This window comes from Rhipicephalus microplus, unplaced genomic scaffold (assembly GCF_043290135.1).
Source record: "Rhipicephalus microplus isolate Deutch F79 unplaced genomic scaffold, USDA_Rmic scaffold_14, whole genome shotgun sequence".
Taxonomy (NCBI): Eukaryota; Metazoa; Arthropoda; class Arachnida; order Ixodida; family Ixodidae; genus Rhipicephalus; species Rhipicephalus microplus.
Genome location: NW_027464587.1, coordinates 8,860,579 through 8,884,240, shown reverse-complemented (window position 1 = coordinate 8,884,240; position 23,662 = coordinate 8,860,579). Strand labels below are relative to the sequence as shown.

General features: G+C 48.8%; 1 protein-coding gene across 1 annotated transcript in view; it reads left to right on the top strand.

The window, feature by feature from the left end:
• Ras85D (GTPase ras-like protein 1) overlaps positions 1–23,662 on the top strand; it is a 314,926-nt gene that overhangs the window by 56,015 nt on the left and 235,249 nt on the right. The window contains exon 2 of the mRNA XM_037432124.2: positions 2,445–2,493. Coding sequence (XP_037288021.1) covers positions 2,445–2,493 — 49 coding nt within the window. The remainder of the gene's footprint in view (positions 1–2,444; positions 2,494–23,662) is intronic.

Genomic DNA, 23,662 nt, shown 5'->3' with positions numbered 1-23,662 from the left:
TGAAGAGAAAAGTGCGGCCCGTAACTGTCTATCATTACGACGACACCTCAACAGGTTGGCACGGAGTATGGGGTAGTGGGAAAAAACAGAAAGGTAAGAAGTACAAGAAAAAAAAAAAATAAGGGAAGGAGAAAAAAAATCGCATTCGATCTGCCCCACGTATCGCCGTAAGAAAACACTCGCGAAATATGCAGCCGAACGAGAAGACTGCCGAGAAAGCCGGGGGCACAGTGATGCTCACAGTTTAACATGGGCAGAAGAAGAGCTGGGAGGCCAAAGTCACGTGGGAAGTCTGGTTATCCTTGCTGCTCGGAGCTCATTGGAGGCGTAATCTGCGGCAGCAGCAGCAGCAAATTTCCGTTGCTCACAGTCCATTGTGAGGAGCGGAAGCACAGAAAGTATTGATTGCAACAGCAAGTTCATTGTGGTGGCCGAGAAGGGGCTGGGAGAGGCCGGCGGCTTGGATGCAGCGGGCGATGCCGTAGTGGCATTCTTGGGAGCGGTGGCAGGAACCAGCGGTTGCGCAAAGGGGTGCGGTGTCTGCATCGCCATTGAACACGTGGTGACGGCCGCAGAGGCTGACTGCGATGTCGATGAGGGCGAGGCCGTTGTCGTTGAAGTGGGGACGACAGGCGCACTCGTTGTGGGAACAGGGGTGGTCTCCGAAGCTGTGCCGCCGGTACCGGTGAGCGCATCTCGGAAGGAGCGTCCCTGGATAATAGTAGCGCAGCTGCAAGGGGGTCCTAGCGTGTTCCAGGGCTTGGCGGTGAGTGACGGTGCCATCAGTTGAGGCCATGATGACCGCGGTTCTGCGCTGGAGTTCCCAAGAGGGGCAGCGCGGCTTGGTTGCGGGATGCTTCCCACCACAGTTTATGCAGTGAGGGTGTGCTGCACATGATCCTGGGGCGTGCTTGAAGCCGCAACACAGGCACCGTTCGTCTCGCGAGCTGGTGGCTGTTGCGTGCCCGAAGCGGCCGCAACAGGAGCACTGCAGGGGCCGGGGCTGGCGGGGTCGAACAGGGCGCCTTTGCTTGTAGAGCAATATATCCGAGGAGACGGTGTTCCCCGCGAAGGTGAGGGTGAGGCAGTTGCCTCTGCGGACATCGGACACAAGTGGCACAGGTGACGCAATGTTGTCGGCGAGGTCCTCGAAGGGGATCGTTGGGTCCACTCCAAAATCCGCTTCGACGCAGGTGTTTAGGTCAAGTTGTTTGGCCCGAACCTTGGTGTCGCAAATTGTCCCGACCTGAAGTAGGGCGGTCAGATCGGCAGTAGGGAGGGTGTCGACCGCAACAACGTTGCGCCGGAAATTCACTCTGGGAACCCCGAGAGGAAGGCGGCAATCGCATCCCTCGACGCAGCCAGGAAGTTGGCCTTCTTCCCGATTGGCCGAAAACTGATGGTGACCAAACGGTCATGGTCGCCAATGAAGTGGGGACAATCTGGGCGTGGTGATGTGCTTGAAAGCACGGACAACGCGCTGGGGGCGGGCGCCGATTGCTTGGCAACCGTGATGTTAGAGAGGCGAGAGGAGGGATTGCTGCTGGGAGAATAACCTGTGCAGGAAGCCACGGCCCTGGCACGAGACGAGGAAGCGCAGGTTTTCACTTTCGCTTCGCTCAAAGCCGGGGAGAGGGTGGCAGTGTGATGGCTGCTGTCCTCTTGAGGCTGCGTTTTTTTTTTTTTTGGAGCGTGCAGGCTTGGATTGTGCCTCTTGCTGCTGGGTTGGCACCGATGTTGATACCAGGGAAGCCGTGAGAGCATCCTGCTGCGGCGGTTCTTTCCGGTTGTCTCTAAGAGGCACCATTTGTAGGCCTTAAAGGCTGTGCGCGAAAAGCGCGGAGCGAGGAAAGGGGTAAGATTGGGAGCGCAGAAAGACTTGTCCTACTTCGGTGAAATCTCGTGCGAAACTCCGAAACCTCCCCCAAACAACCTTGCAGCATCGCTGTCCCATACATCCCAAGAATCTGCGAGAAGTTGGTAAAGGTGACGGGGAATTAAGGTGCAGCCTGGCGTCACACAATGTGAATGGCGTAAGGAGTGGGTCGTTGAAGGCCCAAGCCATCACAAAAGCTGCAGGCATAATTCTTTATCATCGCAAGTTACAGCATCGATTACACACTTACCCTCTACACACTTACTCTACACACTTACAAGTGTGTAGAAGGTGCCATACTTTTCCAAAGAATGATGAATGATGGTATAGTGAATGCTTCTGCATTACAAAAAAACGATGATTTATGGTGTAGTGGGTGCTTTGTAAGTTTGTAGTAGTTCCGTCAAGAGTGTTTAAAAAGCTCTGGAATAGCCACTCTTCCAGCTTTTGCTGCGACTGTGCTGCGTCTTTCTCTTTTGCAGCTTGCAAAATACTGTTTAACATTATGCAAATAAATCAATATGTTGGTTGCATATTCATTGCACTAATTCTTGCGATTTCGTTGCAGCGGGTGGTGTGGGAAAGAGTGCCTTGACAATCCAGCTCATACAGAACCAGTAAGTCCTCCATTTTCTTTCCATGTCACTTGTGAATGTGGACAGCAAAAAAGCCAGCCTTCGCTTTATTAAAGTGGGAAGCTTAAGCGTAGCTGGTCCCAGTGCAAGTCTGGTGCGTTGTGTAATCAGTAATGTAGAGTCTAATTGCTCTCACAGAAGTTCCAATATTGTGTAGTTATTGACGTGCAACATCATAATAGTGTGCTAGCTAAGTCTTAAATTGAATAGCCATCGTGAAACATAAGAATATTAAAAAAAATTTTTCAACACGTTGCATCATCAACTCTACACCCTCAAAAATAAAATATAAAATGCTATCTTTTCTCTTTCACAGTTTATTAAAAGCAGACTGTGCACTCTGGTGTGGGACAGTGACAATTTTTTCGGCGAGTCACAATTACTTCTATGTTTGTTATACATGCTATTTCAAGTGAACAATAAGCGATAAGTAAACAATGCTGCTGAAAGTTGAAACTGCTTTCTTGAGGCTACGAGACCACATAGACTAATTAAATGTAGCAAAAAGTGGTCTCGCTCCTGCACCAAATGCGTCATATTGTGCGAAACAAAATTTTCTCCGCCATCATGTTAAAAAGAAAGCACGATTTTATCCTACATGCACCAAAATGTTGCCTCCAAAAAGGCAAGGCTTGTGTCAGAGGTCATAGCCTTAATTAGGGACAGTGTTGAAACACGTGCTGCAGTAGGTGTCTGCAGACGTACGTGATGCATTTTAAAAAGTGGCTTAATAAATTGGGATCGCTGTTATAGAAATATTAATCTGCTTGCCGTACTGTGCTGGCAGTCTGTCGTGCGCAGCTGTGAAGAAGAGAAAAGCTTCGGAAGGAGTGGGCCTAGCATTCAAAAGCCAGTCTCATCCAAAGCCTTGCCGTGCGCAACAGCTGTCGTAGCTTCTATAAAATATAAAACTTCTGTTGCTTCTAGTGGCTAAGTAGAACCACAAAATGAAGGCACTAGAGATTGCACATTTTTAGCTATTGCACTAGCTGTTGCATTAGCTCTTTCGCCTTCTCAGCTCTGTGAGTTGTAGCTGCGTTTTTCTTGCCAGAGTGCATTGTCTTGCCTGCATCAATGGGTATGCACAGTTTTTCTTGTGTGGGACAATTCCTGCTGAGTGTGCACTTTTTGCACTGGTGCTATGAAAGTAAGCTTCATGTATACACTTGTGTGTTCATCGCACATGTGTGCTTGTGATGTGCAAGTGGTGTAGAGCGGCATCGTTTGCAGTGTTAAAATTGTTGTAAACAGATTCTGTTCAAAAATGTAATTTGTATTTTTTCTAAAGTGATTGTACTGTTACCAGTGCTGCAGTAACCTGTTGTTTCATTTTGCGGTTGGCAGATATAAAGCATGGTATTAATGTAGCCTCCACTGCTGGGATTTCGTTCATATATTAATTTATCTTGTCCGTACAAATTAGCAGAAGCTGGCACCACGTTGATGTGTTACTATAGGTCGGCACTAAAGAGAGATTACTCACTCATACGGACTCGCCCAAATTTCTTCTGGCTTTGCACTTACCTTCACTTGTACTCTCATATATTCGCACTCTAAACTACTCACATTCATAGTGATGTGTACTCGCAACCTTACAAACTCGTGCGCATTCATACTGTAAATCATAAGAGCCACTGACGTCGCAGAAAACTGGATACAATAGACTCCTATGTACCTATGTTAAAATGGGTTAATAAGAAAAAGCATACATGGTGCCCTGCTTATATGATGCATGCTCACAATATTGGCGGTTTCGCTGGCTCTGTAAATGATCTGATGTTTTAAGATAGCGTGTTGCCATTCGTGGCACTATGCGGGCAACAAATGCGAAAGTATCACTGCAATGCTTCCGCATGCGCTGCTCTGTGACGCAATGGCAGCATTGCTTCGAGCCACAAAAAAGCACCCTGAATCAACAAATCTTACAGACATATGACATTGGAGTGGGTAAAACGTCTACGCATCTACAGGGGAGAACGCTCGGAAACATGTGTGACGCAAGCAGCACTACCCATCATGTAGCGTCTCATCACAACTACTCTCTAAATTAAGGTGGACTGCCGGCTCCCATTGAGAAGCAAGCGTTTGCACTGGCATTGAAAGAAATGAAGGAAGTGATGGCTAAGGAGTTGAGCCTTATACCCAGCCCCATCGTGAAATTAAAGGAACAGGGGAAGGGAGGGGGAGATTAGGGATTCGAAATTTCTTGGCCCAGCAGAACGCTGCTAAAGGGGAGATGCGATTTGGGGAAAAAAAAAAAAACATTGTGGTGTTAATCTGTAGCCCAGGACAAGGAAATTTTTTGCTATACATGTAGGTGTTTAAGCTAATTTCAAATGTGTAATGTGACAATGTGTAACGTATAGTTGCTTTTAGACACTTTTTATGCCACTGAGAAAGTGTTTATAAGCCCTTTCAATGGACAAGAAAAATAGTCAAGTGAAAATGCTTAGAATTTTAGCCAATACTAACTATATTTTAGGTTTGCAATGATTATACAGGTGATATCAAGTTTTTATGAAAATACTTGCACCCATCACAAGTTGAGGAATATGTGGGCAGAATTTCATCCTGATTAGGCTATCAGTACTTATCCAAAACCTGATTTCTAAGTTCAAGAAGTTGCTCAAAAATTGATATTGAAAAAAAAAAGCGAATTTTAAAGGTATAAGTGATGGGTCACCTATGCGGAAAAGGTGTATTTTTTGAGGTGATTTTCTCCATCATGATAGCTTGGCAATCATGGTTATTTTAAGCATGTCGTTTTAGCGAACGCTTCTTGGGAAATGCAATAACAAGTAGCCAGGTGACAATTTCAAGGGGACTTTAGAGAATGAGATTCTTTTAGTTTTTAGTAGCCATCTTGTGCTCTTTAAAACGATTTTAACCTATTTCAAGTGTAGTTGCAATCATCAGTTTTTTTTGTCATGTAAGTAGGGTAACTATACTTGTCAAAGCAAATAAAAATGAGCAATATGTTTTTTTAAAAAAGTTATGTTTTTTGACTCTCATCTCCCGTTAAGCCACTTTTGCTGCAGTATACTGGTGCCTTGCAGAAAAGTATAGTTACATTTGAAAAGGGCTGTTAGCGCTAGTCACAGGACACAACACACTTTTTCAATCGGTGATTGTGTATACGCTGCATAATTAAGAGCTCTAGTATGATCGTTGATGTAAAAAAAAAAGGTTACTGGCTTATTGGAAAATATTTTGAGCAGTGCATGGCATTTCTATGACCCTAGAAATATAAGAAGAAAAAACTTGGACCACCTCTTCAAAAGGAACGCTGATCGTATGTGAAGCAGCATTTTGCACGGGTGGCATCACTCGGCGAAGCCTCTATCAGGCCGAGGGAGAGGCCTAGCGTTTGGAGAGTTGTGACACGCAGACGAAATTTGGCGTGGCTGAAAAGAAAATGCTCTCCCGCGCTCATTTTGGTGGTTATTTCAAGAAATGGAAACAAGGTGATTGGCCAGTGATACACTGGTCACACGAATGGCACGTACACACAGGGTTGGTTTGCCAAGAATGGTCCTAGTGAAGGCTCAGCTTCGCCTAGGGGCATATACAGGAAACTCTACTGGTGTGTGAACATAACACCAGGGGTTGCGCAACACAACATTGTTTCCCCCTTGCAAAATTGCATTTTTATACAATATGAAGAAGGTCCTGAACTATGTTTGTAGCTCATGACAATTTACACATCTTAATGAACAACTAAAAGAGAATTAGCCAGCCTGTATTTAGATGGGACAAAATTAACAGCACTGTTTACACCGCAGAGGAATGACCTTATATTCGAGTTCTTGTTAAAGGGGTACTGACACAAAAAGTTTAGCCTCGCGTTTTTTTTTTATGCAATGCATTGCTGGGGCCTGTTAGTCATGACATGGCACATCGTTTGCTGCAGCAGGGGACAGATTATTATTTACAGGCCCCTCATTATCAATGTGTTTCTGTTTCGGTTTGAGAGAGTTTGAAAACTGGGTGCAACTGTCGCCACCTAGTGTGTGTAGATTTTGACCACGTCTGCACACAGAACTGTGATGCACTTCCGTGCGGTTTGCATCAAGAATTACCTTCGAATAGGAAACGGGACTGTAATGTCTCCAAACACAACTGTCTAAGCGTGCGCCACGGCCTGTGATGCACTTCCGTGCGGTTTGCATCAAGAATTACCTTCGAATAGGAAACGGGACTGTAATGTCTCCAAACACAACTGTCTAAGCGTGCACCACGGCCACGCACTTGCAACCAGCTGCCTGGAAATATAGACTGCGAGAACTGACGCTGCAACAGAAAAATGGCGCCTATGACGTCATCGTAACTTGTTTTATTGACCGGAGCGTGGTGACGTGAGGGAACTAGGCGGTCACCTCGAGGTCACCTTCGAGTGTGTCTATAGTGCTATGAATTCAGTCGCTCATGCAAATTTGAAAATTAATTTAAAATACTTTCCCAGCTATATTCGCTGTTGATATCTTGCAGATTGTATACATATTGTTACGCCTGAAGTAGGGGTACGGGAGTTTATTGAACGGAAGCTGGGATGGCGAGGCCGCACCGGATCAAACTGGCGAGAGATCTTCTTCTTCCCAAGTCCACACTTCTATTCCCTCTTATCAATCCGGCACATACACGTCGTAATATTTCCCCCTTCGCAGACGAAGCGCACCGCGCGTTTCATGCATCGTCCCGCAGTCTAAAAGCTTTGAGGCGAGCCACATGGGTAACCTCGGTCTTGGTTGATCGTCTCCCACTAGCTGTCAGTCGTGCTATTTTATAATCTACTGCACTGAGGCGCTCAAGGACAACGAATGGGCCAGTGTAGTGGGCGAGAAGTTTTGTGGACAAGCCACGCTTGCGGATAGGCTTCCACACCATTACAAGGTCTCCCGGTTCATATGTGACGTGGCGGTGTTTGCTGTCGTAGCGGAGCTTTGAGCGGTCTTGCGATGCTATAGTACGCAGGCGGGCAAGACGCCGAGTTTCTTCTGCAAGGCATAGTGTTTCAGCTAATGAAGGATCGTCATTGTCATAAAACGAAAAGATAGTGTCCAGGGTATAACGAGGGGGTCGAACGTAAAGAAGGAAGAAAGGGCTGTGGCCGGTGGTTTCGTGTTGGGCAGTGTTGAAGGCATACGTGATGAACGGTAAGACGTCGTCCCAGTTCTTGTGATTGGACGCCACGTACATTGAAAGCATATTCACCAGTGTCCGGTTCGTTCGTTCAGTAAGGCCATTCGTCTGTGGATGGTAAGGTGTCGAATGACGAAGTTCCGAGCCACACATACGGAGCAGTTCCTCAACAACGTCTGCCGTAAACTGACGGCCGCGGTCGCTTATTATGACGCGAGGAGGTCCGTGGCGCAGTATGATAGAGTGCAGGAGAAAGGAGGATACTTCGCCAGCAGTCGCAGATGGCAGGGCGGCCGTTTCACAGTAGCGGGTCAGGTAATCGGCGCACACTACAATCCAACGGTTGCCTTTTGCCGAGCGTGGAAAAGGGCCCACGAGGTCAATGCCAACTTGCTCAAAGGGAGTGCTGGGAGGCGTCACAGGCTGTAGAAGTCCAGCCGGAGCAGTCGTGACTGATTTGTGCGTCTGGCATTGAGTGCAACTGGCCACGTACTGCTCAACTGACTGGCGCATGCGTGGCCAGTAAAATCGCTCCTGTGTACGAAGGAGTGTTCGCGTCATTCCCAGGTGACCCGAAGTTGCGTCGTCGTGCATGGCGCGCAGGATGGAGGAACGGAGTGTGTGTGGCACCACCAGCAAGAAGCGGGAACCCGTGGCCGAGAAGGTCCTCTTGTAAAGTAATCCTTCACGAACGCAAAAGCGTCCGGCCAAAGTGGACGCTCGTGCTTCAGCAAATAATGGCTCCAAGCTGACATCCTTCCGCTGTTCATTTTCAAAGGTGGTCTTGTCCGGGAATACTGGAGTCACTGACGCAATTAGGTGATCGAAATTGTCGGCATCGCAAAGTGTTGTAGTAAGCGGCATCCGCGAAAGGCAGTCAGCGTCAGCGTGCTTCCTGCCACTCTTGTATGACACCGTGAAGTCATACTCTTGCAAGCGGAGGGCCCAGCGTGCCAGGCGGCCAGATGGGTCTCGGAGGCTTACAAGCCAGCACAAGGAATGATGGTCTGTGACCACTTGAAAGGGGCGACCGTACAGGTATGAACGGAATCGCTGTACAGCGAAGACGAGTGCCAAACATTCTTGCTCAGTCACTGTGTAATTCCGTTCTGGTTTACTTAAAGTTCTGCTGGCATACGCAATGACATGTTCCTTTCCACTGTGTCGTTGTACTAGAACTGCACCTATGCCAATGCCACTGGCGTCAGTATGAACTTCGGTCGGCGCCGAAGGGTCGAAGTGCCGGAGAATGGGCTGCGATGTGAGTAAGAACTTGAGTTGGTTGAAAGACGTCTCACAGTCATGTGTCCATTCAAAGCTAGTACCTTGACGTAGCAGATTGGTCAAGGGGAAGGCAACGTCGGCGAATGCAGGAATAAATCGGCGAAAGTACGAGCACAGGCCTAGGAAGCTGCGAAGCTCTTTCGTTGAGCGAGGTGGTTTGCACGCTTTCACAGCTGCTGTCTTGCTCGGGTCAGGCCTGATCCCATCTTTGTTCACAAGGTGCCCAAGTACTAAGGTTTGTCGCTCGCCGAAATGACACTTCTTCGAATTAAGTACAAGGCCAGCGTTTCTAATGCATTCCAGAACAATGTCCACGCGTTCGTTGTGCTCACGAAATGTGCGCCCAAAGATCACGATGTCATCTAGGTAGCACATACAGACATTCCATTTTAGGCCACGCAGAATGGTATCCATGAACCTTTCGAATGTGGCAGGAGCATTACATAATCCAAACGGCATCACGTTAAATTCATAAAGTCCGTCTGGAGTTATGAAAGCAGTCTTTTCCTTGTCCGCTGGATGCATGGGAATCTGCCAGTAGCCTGAACGTAAATCGATAGACGAGAAGTATGACGCCGAATGGAGACAGTCCAAGGCGTCATCAATTCGTGGAAGAGGATAAACATCTTTCTTCGTGATGGAGTTCAAACGGCGATAGTCGACACAAAATCTCCAGGTACCGTCTTTCTTTTTCACAAGGATCACAGGAGCTGCCCAAGGGCTCGATGATTCTTGAATGATGCCCTTTTGGAGCATTTCACGCACTTGATTGTCTATTATCTTGCGCTCGGACGGCGATACTCGGTACGGTTTTTGTCGGATTGGCTGTGCTGTTTCTGTATTTATCCTATGGCGTATACGAAATGGAGGAATGGAAGGCGTATGGTCACTCTGGGAGAAATCAAAAACTTGCAAGTACTTTAACAAAACGTCCACAAGCATTCTGCGCTTGTCGGCAGTCAGCGCCTTATCAACCATAGGTAAAACTTTCGAACTGTCTGAGCAGGCGGTCACTTGTTCATCCCGTCGAACGTCACTGAGGACAGCTACTGTTGTTGGCGAGTATTCTTTAAACGACGCTAGCTTAAGTCCTCCTGGTAGCAGCACCGGTTCGTTTGAATAATTCGTTGTCCAAAGGTCTGAACGACCTTCACTCACTGAAACTATGCTGTGGGGTACCAACGTGTTCTTCTTTATACAACTTAGATGGAAAGGCTCCACTAGCGCATCGAAACTGGTCTTATTGTCGTTAATATGCGAAGAAGCTACTGGAACGCGCACAGCACAGAAGGCCGGGATAACGGTATCTTCATAGACTCGGAGCGCACCGCTTTCCGTACCCGAATTCTCGATAAGTCCATGAGGAACAGCGTCACTTATGATAACTTCGCCATTTCGACAGTCTACAGTGGCTCCGCACATTCGCAAGAAATCTATGCCTAGAATGATGTCATGAGTGCTCCGCGGAAGAACCGTGAATTCTGTCACAAACACTTGATCACTCAGTAACACTGCCGCGGTACAAACACCAATCGGACACAACGAGTTGCCGCCCACGCCACAGAACGTTATCGCTTTCTCCAACAAAAAGGTCACCTTTCTTCCCAAACGAGCTTTGAACGCAGCACTCATGATCGACACAGCGGCTCCAGTGTCCACCAAAGCCATCGTATGTACACCATCAACAAAAACTTGCACTTTGTTTTTAAACATAAGCACCGGTGGAGGTATCTCTTCTTGCAGCGAATCACCAGCGACCTCACCCCCAGCGGCCGCGCTGCCTAGTTTTCCGGAGGCGGCGAAGGGTAGCGGCGCCTAGGAGACGGCGACCGATTGGAGCGAGGGGCTGGCGGGGGTGTCAGACTGCGGTCAGAGGCTGGAGAACGGTTTCGCAGCGGCCTTGGTGTCTCGTAAGATGCGCTTCCAGGGAACGTTGGTGCTTGTGCAAAGTCGGACAGGTGGGATCTCGGTGGGCAGTCGTACCTCGGCGGCTGCCGGTAGTTACAGTACCTGGCAATGTGGCCTTCGACGCCACAGTTGTAGCAGATGGGTAGGGGTCGCTCGCCGAACCACTGCTGAGAGCGCTGGGCTGTGTAGGGTCGCCTAACCGAACGGGGTGGAGCAGATTGCTGAACGGGAGCTGCGCGCCTCTGTGGGGCGGGGCCGGGACGAAGACGTTGGTCATACCGCTGGTCAGACGGGAATGAGTCTCGGCGTGGCCACGAAGCCCTAGCTTCGCGAACGTCTGTCACACATACTGATGGTGGCAGAGGAGCTGACGGGGCCGGGTAGTAGGATGAAGAGGTAGGCGTATGACGGATGGTGTCGTGGAACAGTGTGTCTTGTCGCTGTAGTTCTTCCCGCACTATTGTCCGGATAGTGGCGGCAAGGTCGGCGGGCGGGCTCACGTCGACGCTGGCGACCGTTGTTACATTTGCCAGCCTACCAAATTTCGGGGCAATACGACGGGTCTTTAGCTTCTCAAAAGTACGGCAGTGGCGTTGGACGGCGGAGACGGAAGTGAGGTCTTCCCTGCCTATCAAAAAGTTGTAGACGTCCTCTGCTATACCCTTCAGAAGGTGGCCGACCATGTCCTCTTCAGTCATGTACGGGTCTATGATCTTGCAGAGCATCAGGACCTCCTCGATGTAGGTGGTACACGTTTCTCCAGGAGTCTGAGCTCTTTGAGCCAACGTGCGCTCCGCGCTCTTCTTTTTTGAATCAGAGTCGCCGAAGCATTTCTTGAGCTCTTCAGTGAAACGATCCCACGTTGTTAAGGAATCTTCGTGGTTTTCGTACCACATCAGAGCTGTTTCCGTGAGAAACAGCGCGACATTTCCCAGTTGGTCGGTGGCATCCCAGCAGTTGTACCGGCTCACCCTTTTGTACTGTGTCAGCCACGCATCCACATCTTCTCCTGCTCTTCCCGCAAACGGGCGGGGTTCCATATAGTGATATCGAGGTGCAGCTGGCACTGACCTTTGTGTGGTTGAGAAGGTGTGACCTTCGCTCTCGGCCATGGCAGTTGGTGTCGGTGGCAGACCGGCAATACGACGGCTCCGGCGAAGTTCGAACAGCTGTGGCTCCGTGGTTCGTCGACGTATACTGTACCCAGCACCTCCACCACTCTGTTACGCCTGAAGTAGGGGTACGGGAGTTTATTGAACGGAAGCTGGGATGGCGAGGCCGCACCGGATCAAACTGGCGAGAGATCTTCTTCTTCCCAAGTCCACACTTCTATTCCCTCTTATCAATCCGGCACATACACGTCGTAATAATATGTTCAGGAGTGAGCCGACGCTGGGTGATTGGACCTTTAAGGCCTGCCGGCAGAGGCAGCACACCCCTTTGGCCCGGCTTCACGTAGACGGCACCCCTGGGCTGACGCACCCAGGGGAAATCTGCAGTCACCTTTTCCTAGCTCTCTCTCCCTACATCTTCGTCTTTATCTCTTACTATTTATCTGTCCTGTCTTCTACTCTATTCTGTTTACTTCCAAACTTCCTGGCAGCTAGGGTTAACCCTGGGCAAATAGCCTACCTTGGTTTAGGTGCATTGGGTTATAGTAGTGTTGTACGGTTGGCGTCAGCAGGTTTTAGCATTCGCAAACTTGTAGCGTCCCCTCGTTGGGCTCCGTGGTGGGTGGCCGCCAACGCTTCTGAAGAAAATATAAACTGGCATGCATAAAGCTTTTTTTTTTTTATTAAGTGATCGTACAGCCTTAAAGCGCGTACGCACCGAAGACTTAGGCTTTTTCAACCGATCAAATGAAAACTTCCCCCATTTTCATGTTATACATAGTGAGATAAGCAGCAAGCAAGCCAGAACTGTATCCCCCTTTGTAGTAGTCAGATGTCTCACAGAAACTCTTGGAGCCGAGTACAAAGTTACCAAAATGGCCAGCGGAGACCTCCTCCTTGAAGTTCGAGAAAAAGAACAGTTTGAGAAGCTACAGAATCTTTCAACTTTTGGTGACACTCCGATCACTGTAACGCCACGCAGATCTATGAACACAACCCGTGGAGTAGTATCTGATGCTGATTTGCTCGGCTTGACCGAAAAGGAACTTATGAAGGGGTGGAAGTCAGAATGTGACCAATGTACAAAAGATCATCATTAGAAGAGACAACAAGCAAACACCAACAAAACTCCTTATACTAACATTCGCCTCCAGTGATTTGCCAGAAACTATACAAACTGGGTACACGAAGACGTCGATCAGACCATGCATACCTAACCCACGTCGTTGTTTTAAATGCCAGAGGTATGGCCACGACTCACAAAGCTGTCGCGGTCACCAAACTTGTGCACAATGTGGAGTGTCAGGCCACAATTCTGAAAATTGCGAAGAACACACTGTGTGAACTGTGGCGGAAATCATGCCGCATACTCACGGTCTTGTTCATTTTGGAAAAAAAGATAAAGAAATCATCACATTGGAAATTAAAAAAAAATATCACATTCAAAGAAGCAAGACGAAGAGTGTCGCCATTTTACGGCGCTACATATACTGATGCGGCGCGTCAGGGTGCAACGCCACACCACCCCTCGCTACGTAATCTACGTAACTACGTAATCTTCCGAAAGGATAGAGATGATGCCATGCCACCATCCAGTGGTGTAGCGGCTATAGTTAGTCAAGGTATAGCATGTACACAATTACCCCTTCAAACTTCCCTCGAGGCGGTGGCTGTCCGAGCGGTTATTCTAAACAAACTCGTCACTGTCTGCTCTTTGTACATACCTCCGCACCACCGTCTTGAAAAACTTCAACTCCAGTCTTTAATAGACGAACTACCTGAACCTTATCTGGTCCTTGGGGACCTGAGTGCACATAATGGTCTGTGGGGTGACTCTCGCTGTGATGCACGAGGTCGTCTCATTCAACAATTCCTCATTTCATCAGGTGCTTGTCTGTTGAATAGGAAAGAGGCGACATACTATAACCTTGCCAACAAAACTTGCTCTTCCATAGACCTCAGTATTGCATCTTCTTCACTTGTACCATTACTTCAGCGGAAAGTCATAAATAATCCATACGGAAGTGACCATTTTCCTTTAGTTTGGAGTACACCAATAATATATGAATGTCCTCCACATGTTCCCAAATGGCTGGTAAACAAATCCAACTGGGAACAATTTCAAAGATTACTCACGTAAGTTGGACTGACATATGCAGATTAGGCATAGATGAAGCTGTGCAGTACTTCACGGCTTTTCTTACAGACGCAGCAGCCAAGTGCATTCCACAAACATCTGGACTGCCCAGCAAACGACACGTCCCGTGGTGGAACACTGAGTGTCAGAATGCGCGAAAGGAACTGAACAGGGCATGGAGGTTGCTGCGGAACTTGCCGACAGCGGAAAACCTTGAGCTTTAAGAAAATAAAATCTCTATTCAGAAGAACGCGTCGGCAGGCGAGAAGAGAAAGCTAGCACAAGTTTTTATCAGGGATAAATTCATATACACAAGAGGCTCAAGTCTGGAACATGGTTCGTAGGTTAGCAGGAAGAGAAGTACACTCACTCCCACTCGTAAACACACAGGGTGACAGCCTGGAAGATCAGGCGAACTTCCTCGGTGCACATACGAGCAAGTGTCTAGCTCGTCACACTATACTGAAGCTTTCCAAAGATATAAAGCGAGAATAGAAAAGCAGAAACTAGAATACAAGTGCACAAATCACGAGGCATACGTCCTGAGTTCTTCACAGATGCCTCCAAGACTAACTCCTCTGTGTCCTACGCTGCTGTCGGCCCATCCTTTTCGGATGCTGGCCCTCTACATCCACGCACAAGTATCTTCACAGCGGAAGCTTACGCGATACTGGTGGCAGCTAAACACATCAAACAATTACAAATACAAAAAGCAGTAATTTATACAGACTCCCTCAGTGTGGTAACGGCTCTGCACAGTCCTAAAAAACAAAAAAAACCCAGCCCTTGTCTCACTTTACGCCATTTTGTGCACACTCTACACACACAAACAACATGTTGTAGTGTGCTGGGTGCCAGGGCACCGTGAGATCCAAGGCAACGTGAGGGCGGATCAGCTCGCTGCATCCGTCCACAAAAGCACTGCCCCTACACCCATATCAATCCCGGCCCTTGATCTTAAGCCGTCTCTCAAACTAAACCTCAGGGACTACTGGCAGAGCAAGTGGGATACACACACACAAAACAAACTACACGTTATCAAGCCACACCTTGGCCATTGGCCACCAGTATCAAAATCACGTCTAACAGAGGTAACACTAACAAGACTCAGGATAGGACACACATACACGACACACACACATCTTTTATCCGGTGGTGATCCACCATTGTGTGATAAATGTGGTGAGACATTAACAGTTCTTCACGTTTTAATTCAATGTAAACATTTAGACACTCTAAGAAGACAACACTTCCCACTATCCTCCCGACAACATATACCTTTACACCCTGCAATGTTCGTCGGTAGGGAACCGCTTTTTAGTCACAAATCATTATTAGCGTTTTTAAAGGAAATTCATAATTTTCACATCATATACCCGGGCATACCGTAGCACGACCTCTCTAGAGAGGTTTTTGCTGCGGTGGCTACACAGGAAAGCACTTGCCTCACGGCCCTTGGACGCAAGGGTATGAACGAGTGAGGCACTTGTGCTAATGCCATACATATCCACCATCGTCTTATTATCACCAACTTTTGTCATCTATTCACACCACACACACCTTTCACGGCATGGTCATGATTTTATTACTTGTATGTTTTTACCCGCCTTACCGCGAGGAATTTTATGGCCCTTATACAGCCGCTTATCACAATCATTGTCCATATTTTTAGTAAGATGAAATGGCGCTCTTTGGCCAACAAATGGCCCTTGCGCCAAAAACACCATATATCATCAAATCACGAGGCATACAACCAACCTTTCTACTTAGCTGAGCTACAAACATCACTAAACTATTTCAGTAATTCTGCCCCAGGCTACGACCGTGTCACGTATGAAATGTTGAAAAACCTGCCGCTCAAAACACGGAAAACTTTACTCTCTGTATACAATGCTATCTGACTTTCTGGCACCATCTCTGCTTACTGGAAAGAGGCTATTGTTGTCCCTATTTTGAAACAGGGCAAGGACCCTTCCCCAGTTTCAAGTTATAGGCCCATCGCACTAACCAGCTGCCTTTGTAAACTTTTTGAAAAAATGATAAACCGCTGACTTTTACATTTCCTTGAAACACACAATCTGCTTGACCAGTTCCAGTGTGTGTTTTAAGAGGGTAGATTCTCCACCGACCATCTGGTGTGTATCGAGGCACAGATCCGAGACGCTTTCGTCCACAAACAATACTTCCTCTCAGTGTTTCTCGATATCGAGAAGGCTTACGACATAACATGGCGTTTTGGCATATTAAGAGACTTGTCTCACCTGGGTGTACGCGGTAGAATGCTTTCCATAATCGAGAGTTACTTGTCCAATCGGAAATTCCGTGTCCGTGTGGGCAGTATTCTCTCCCAAATATTTGTGCAAGAAACGTGAGTACCGCGAGGTGGTGTACTTAGCTGTACACTTTTTATTATCAAAATGAATTCCTTGCACCTGTCCATCCCCCGTGCCATGTTCTATCCCACGTATGTCGATGACGTCCAGCTTGGCTTGAAGTCATGCAACCTAGCAATTTGAGCGGCAGGTTCAGTTAGGTTTAAACAAGGTCTCCAAATGGGGAGAGGAAAACGGATTCCAACTGAACCCACAAAAAAGAACATGTGTCTTGTTCTCCCGAAAGAGAGGCATGCACTCAGAACCCGACATTGAACTGAACAGTCAACGTCTGTCTGTTAATGAGGAGCATAAATTCTTAGGCATAATCTTGGACAACAAGTTGACCTTCGTACCGCACATCAAGTATTTAAAAACAAAATGTTTAAAAGCCATGAATGTTTTAAAAGTGTTGTCACGTACTATGTGGGGTAGTGACAGGCAATGTCTCATGAATCTGTATAGAAGCCTCATTCGCACCCGCTTAGATTATGGGGCCGTTGTTTATCAGTCTACGACTCAAAGTGCTTTGAAGATGCTGGACACCGCGCACCATTTGGGCATCTGCCTTTCTACGGCTGCTTTCCGCACCAGCCCCTTAGAAAGCCTTTACGTTGAGTCAAATGAGTGGTCGCTTCATCTGCAGAGAACTTATATGTCCTTTGTATATTTCTTTAAGGTGAAAGCAGACAAGAAGCCCCCCTCATACTCTACTATTAATGATTTGTCGAGCTCCATTCTGTTTCAAAACAGGCCTTCGATGAGGCAGCCCTTCTCAGTTCGCCTGAAGGGTCTGGCTGAGGAAACTGGAGTGTCACTTGAACATAGTTTAATGGCTCCTGTAGCATACCCGCCACCGGTGCAGTGGCAGACTGTAGACTACGATGTGTCTTTTTTAGAAGTTACAAAACATGCGCCTATTGCCCATATCCGAACATACTTCCAGGAACTTCAACACAAATACTCAAGTCTTGAGTTCTTTACAGATGCCTCCAAGTCTAACTCCTCCTTGTCCTACGCTGCTGTCGGCCCATCCTTTTCGGAGGCTGGCCCTCTACATCCAGGCACAAGTATCTTCACAGCAGAAGCTTACGCTATACTTGTGGCTGCTAAACACATCAAACAACTACAAATACAAAAAGCAGTAATCTATACGGACTCCCTCAGTGTGGTAACGGCTCTGCACAATCTTAAAAGACAAAAAAAAAAAAAAACCCTGTCCTCGTCTCATTTCACTCCACTTTATGCACACTCTACACGCTCAAACATGTTGTAGTGTGCTGGGTGCCAGGGCACCGCGAGATCCAAGGCAACGTGATGGCGGATCAGCTTGCTGCATCCGGCCACGATAGCACTGCCACTACACCCATATCTATCCCGGCCCTTGATCTTAAGCCGTCTCTCAAACGAAACCTCAGGGACTACTGGCAGAGCAACTGGGATAGCTTAATAAAACTTGTTGTTGGGCTAGTTGGTTATACATCATATACTTAGAAATTTTGGCGCAACCTCGACTCACGCAAACACTCACACAAGCACACACACTTACACCAGAGCAACACACACGACACGCAGCGCTCAGCCTTCATGGAGCCGATTTCATGGAGCCTTCATGGAGCCGACAGCCTTCATGGAGCCGATTTTTTTTCTTCTCTCGATCTGCGCTCGGGGTACTGGCAAGTACCCATGGCTGACGACGCTCGTCCAAAGACCGCCTTCGTCACGCCAGACGGCTTGTACGAGTTCAACGTCATGCCGTTTGGTCTATGTAATGCACCTGCGACCTTTGAGCGCATGATGGACACCGTTCTGCGCAACTTGAAATGGTACACGTGCTTGTGTTACCTCGACGATGTCATTGTCTTTGCTCCGGATTTCTCCACGCATCTCCAACGTCTGAAAGAAGTTTTCGCACGTGTGAGCAATGCCGGCTTACAACTTAATCTGAAAAACTGCCGCTTTGCAGCGCGGCAACTCACCATACTGGGGTACGTCGTGTCCAAAGACGGCATTCTTCCTGATCCTGCCAAGCTTCAGGCCGTGGCCGAATTTCCCAAACCTGCATCTGTCAAAGAACTGCGTAGTTTCGTGGGCCTGTGCTCATACTTCCGACGCTTCATACGAAATTTCGCCACGATCATATCGCCGCTGACGAAGCTCCTTGGAAGCAACGGGCCCTTCAATTCGTGGTCATCCGAGTGCGACGACGCGTTCGCGAAGCTCCGCCATTTGTTGACGTCGCCTCCCATTCTACGCCACTACGACCCTACAGCCCCAACGGAGGTTCACACGGACGCCAGCGGAGTAGGCCTCAGCGCTGTCCTGGCGCAGCGAAAACCCGGATTCCCTGAATATGTCGTAGCATATGCAAGCCGTACGCTCACGAGAGCCGAGAAAAACTACACCGTCACGGAGAAAGAGTGCCTGGCGATCGTCTGGGCTCTTACAAAGTTTCGACCTTATTTGTATGGTCGCCCATTCGATGTCGTCACCGACCATCATGCACTATGCTGGCTTTCATCATTGAAGGATCCCTCAGGCCGTCTCGTCCGTTGGGCTCTTCGCTTACAAGACTACTATATCCGCGTGCTGTACCGCAACGGACGCCAGCATGCTGACGCCGACGCCCTCTCGCGCTCCCTTCTGCCTGAAGGTGATGTGCTCTGCTCAGTATCCTCGGCTGCTGTTTCTGCCATTGATGTTGACATCATCGCTGCCGAACAGCGAAAGGATAATTGGATCGGCCCGCTCATCGACATTCTCTCTGATCCATCCGCAACGCCATCCATGCGTGCATTGCGTCGTCAAGCTCGCCATTTCGCCATTCGTGACTGCCTCCTACACTGACGCAATTACGACGCCGACGGCCGGCAGTGGTTACTCGTGGTACCCCGCAGTCTGCGGTCGGAGATATGTGAATCCTTCCATTCTGATCCGCAATGCGCGCACTCTGGGGTATTCAAAACCTACCATCGCATTCGACAACGCTACTTCTGGCGCCGGATGTACCGCTATGTGCAGCAGTTCGTTCGCTCTTGCCTCACTTGCCAACGTCGTAAACCGTCAGCCCACATGGCGTACGCCAGTCTACAACCGTTACCTTGCCCTGACCGTCCCTTTGGGCGCGTAGGTATCGATTTGTATGGACCGCTTCCTCTGACGTTGGCTGGTAACCGCTGGGCCATCGTTGCCGTTGACCATTTAACGCGATACGCCGAAACCGCCGCTCTCCCTGCGGCTGCTGAGCGCAATGTTGCGTCCTTCCTGCTGCATCGATTTATACTGCGCCACGGACCACCCCAAGAGCTTCTCAGCGATCGAGGCCGTGTCTTCTTGTCGGAAGTCGTCGAAGCCATTCTGACGGAGTGCCATTCTGTCCACCGCAAAACTACTGCTTACCACCCACAGACGAATGGCCTCACCGAACGCTTTAACCGCACCCTCGGCGACATGCTTTCTATGTACGTCGCTGCCAACCACACTAATTGGGATAATATACTGCCCTTCGTCACCTACGCCTACAACACCGCCCCTCAGAGCACGACTGGTTTTTCACCTTTCTACTTGCTGTGCGGAAGGCACCCGTCGCACTCCATGGACACGATGCTCCCATACACGCCGGATCCATCTGAGTGTACACCTATTTCCGAGACAGCCAGGCTTGCTGAAGAGTGTCGCGAGCTTGCCAAGACTTTTACGACGCAAGAGCAAGAGCAGCAGAAGAGTATCCGTGATGGCTCCACCACTTCTGAGCCCACGTTCCTTCCTGGTGCGCTTGTATGGCTCTCGATCCCGACCTCTGCCGCTGGCCTCTCTTCCAAACTACGTCCCAAATACGAAGGCCCCTACCGTGTCATCGAGCGCACCTCACCCGTCAACTATCTGATCGAACCCGTTGAACAATCTGCGGACATGTGCCGCCGTGGGCGAGACATCGTCAACGTGGAGTGCCTGAAGGCTTATTATAACCCACTCATAATAACAAGCTGTTAGGTCGCCAGGCGGCTCCCTCTTCGACCCCGGGGTAATTGTAGCGAAGCCTCCGAACTATGAAATGGGTCGAACTCTTGAGTACCTTCTAGTGGGGCTACCCAACAAGGATGCTGCTCGCGCTGAGAGCCCGTGCTTGGCTGTGACTGTCGCCATTGTATATTCTCGCTCGTTGCCGGCTAATAAACGCCTTAACAATATATATATAATATAATATATATATTGCCACTTGGCCGCTAGGTACGGCGAGTGCAAGCTATGGCTACCCGCTAGAATGGAGCAGCGCGCGCTCGGGTTAGTTGTTAATTATTGAAGCAGCCATTTTGCCAGTTTTCGGTGAGTATTCCCGCCAGCTCAGTTCCTCCGAGTTGAAGACCTTTTGTAGCACGTGACAACTGGTGGAGGTGCTAGGTAACCCCAGCCATGTTCCAAACGCCTCCAGGTAGCCCTGTACCTGCAGTGACAGCACCTGTTCACCGCACAAGCCGAGGACTACCTCCTGAGTGTGGACCTCTTCCCGAGATGTCTGTCGCACCCCTGAACGCTAGGGATGGCGCTGCAGCCTCCAACGCACTGAAAAGCGATGCAGCCACGCCTCATACGCTGTAGGAGCCACGGCAGCCACGCCTCATATGCTGTAGGAGCCACGTGTGCTGAAGGTGTTCCAGGGTTCAGTGTTAGAGGATGTCGAAGACTGGCTGACTGGGTTCGAATGGTTTTTCGATTATATTGGTTGGACCGACTTCGAGAAGATGAGGAACGTGTATTTCAGCTTGGAGGATGGCGCTCGTACTTGGTACGAAAACCGTGAGCCTTTTTCCTCGTACATCATCTTTCGTCGATACTTGCTGGCAAGTTGGGCCAATCCCAATCGCCGTGAACGAGCCGAGCGAGTGATCCAGTCACCCCTCCAAACTTGGCGCTTTTGTTCGCGCTAGGTGCCTGCACTGTACGCAACCTCGTCACGCTTCATTACAGACACTGTGTCTTACTTATTACTAATTTCAGTAACGAGTACCGACACCTGTTTCGTGGCACCGCCATCACTTTCGCCCACCCTATAGCAGACGTTTCTGAATGCTTCGCATCTACATCAACCGACGATGGGCTTCGACCAACGCCAAGTGACATGATTTAACTACTTGCAAAAGTTGATGTCAACTCGACCCTCTCAAAACAATAGACCAAGCTACGTGAACTGCTGTATCGGTTTAAAGAGTGCTTCGCGTCCACCTTTAAGGTTCTTGAGACACCGATCACCAAACACCGAATAATTACGTATAGCGACACCTTGCCCTTAAAACATCCTTACGGCGTTTCGGCAATGGAACGTGACGTGATAAATGCTCAAGTCGAACAGATGTTGCAAGATGACGTTATCTAAATTTCGAAGAGTGCTTGGTCATCTCCGGTCGGGCTCATCAAGAAAAAAGAGGGATCACTGCGCTTCTGGGTGGACTACAGGAAACTTAACAGCGTGACTAAAAAAGACGTCTATCCGCTGCCTCGCATTGACGATTCCCTCGACAGACTGTGGCGGGCCAAGTATTTTTCATCGATAGACTTGAAAAGTGGCTACTGGCAGATCGAAGTTGATGAACGAGATCGTGAGAAAATCGTCTTCGTTACACCGGATGGCCTATATGAATTTAAAGTGCTTCCCTTTGGCCTCTGTTCTGCTTTTGCGACATTCCAGAGAATGATGGACACTGTTCTTACCGGTCTAAAGTGGCACACCTGCCTAGTTTATCTGGATGTAGTTGTCATGTTTTCTGCGACCTTCGAGGAGCACCTGAAGCATCTGCAGAATGTGCTGGAAGTGCCCCACTCTTCTAACCTGACATTGAAGCCAGAAAAATGCCACTTTGGTTACAACGAACTTAAGTTTCTCGGCCATGTTGTCAGTGCGGATGGCATTAGAGCAGACCGTGACAGAAGTAGCGCCGTGGCCTCGTTTCCTGTTTCACGGGATAAAAAGGCAGTACGTGGCCTTCTAGGGCTCTGCCGGTTCGCCGCTTTATAGCCAATTTTTCTAGGATTGCTGAACCACTCACTCGACTCACTCGTGGAGATGTTTCATTCATCTGGGAGGAAGAACAGGACGCAGTTTTCTCTGAACTACGGGAGCATTTGCAGACACCACCAATCCTCGCTCACTTTGACCAAGATGCTGATACTGAAATTCATACTGATGCCAGCTACGTGGGTCTTGGTGCTTTTTTCATCCAACAACAAGAGGGCACAGAGCGAGTGATAGCGTACGCTAGCCGCACTCTTTCCCAAGCCGAGGTCAACTACTCCATGTCAGAGAAAGAGTGCCTCGCTGTTGTATAGGCCACGGTAAAATTTGGGCCTTACATTTACGGATGCCACCTCAAGGTAGTGACCGACCTTCATTCGTTGTGCTGGTTAGCCAATCTAAGCACCTGTGTGGGCGACTGGCACGATGGAGTCTTCGCCTGCATGAATACGATTTCACGATCGCCTACAAATCGGGTCGCAGGCACGAAGATGCTGATTCATTGTCGTGTGCACCTGTCGAAGTTTGTGGCCACGACACCGAGGATGACGGTGGTTTTCTTGGGGCCCTTACTGCAACGGATCTGATTACACGACAGCGCGCAGACGACAAAATTTGCGCATTTATTGAAAACCTTGAAGGACGCAACTCTTCCATACCTCGATTTATTTCTTGAGGTCTCTCGTTGTTCTGTCAGGGAGATGCGGTCCTGTATATGAAAAACTCCCAACGGCAATGAGAGAACCGATCTTCTAGTTGTACCAACTAACATGCGTGACGACATTCTTCTCGCCTGCCACGATGAGCCCACATCTGGTCACTTAGGTTGCTCTCGAACTCTCGCTCGAGTTCGACAAGCGTACTACTGGCCTAAGCTTTCCACATCTGTTAAACGATACGTGAAAAGCTGCCGGGAATGTCAACACCGCGAATCCCCGCCACTGAAGCTCGCAGGGCTGCTTCAACCAATAGAACCACCTAGAGTGCCATTCAATCAAATAGGAATGGATTTGCTGGGGCCCATTCGGCTATCATCTGCCGGCAACAAGTGGATCGTAGTAGCCACCGACTATTTGAGGAAGTATGCCAAAACAAAGGCACTACATCGCGTTATGGCTTCCGATGTCGCCCAATTCTTTATGGACTAGATTGTTCTTCGACATGGCGCCCCGTTGTGCGTAATCACACA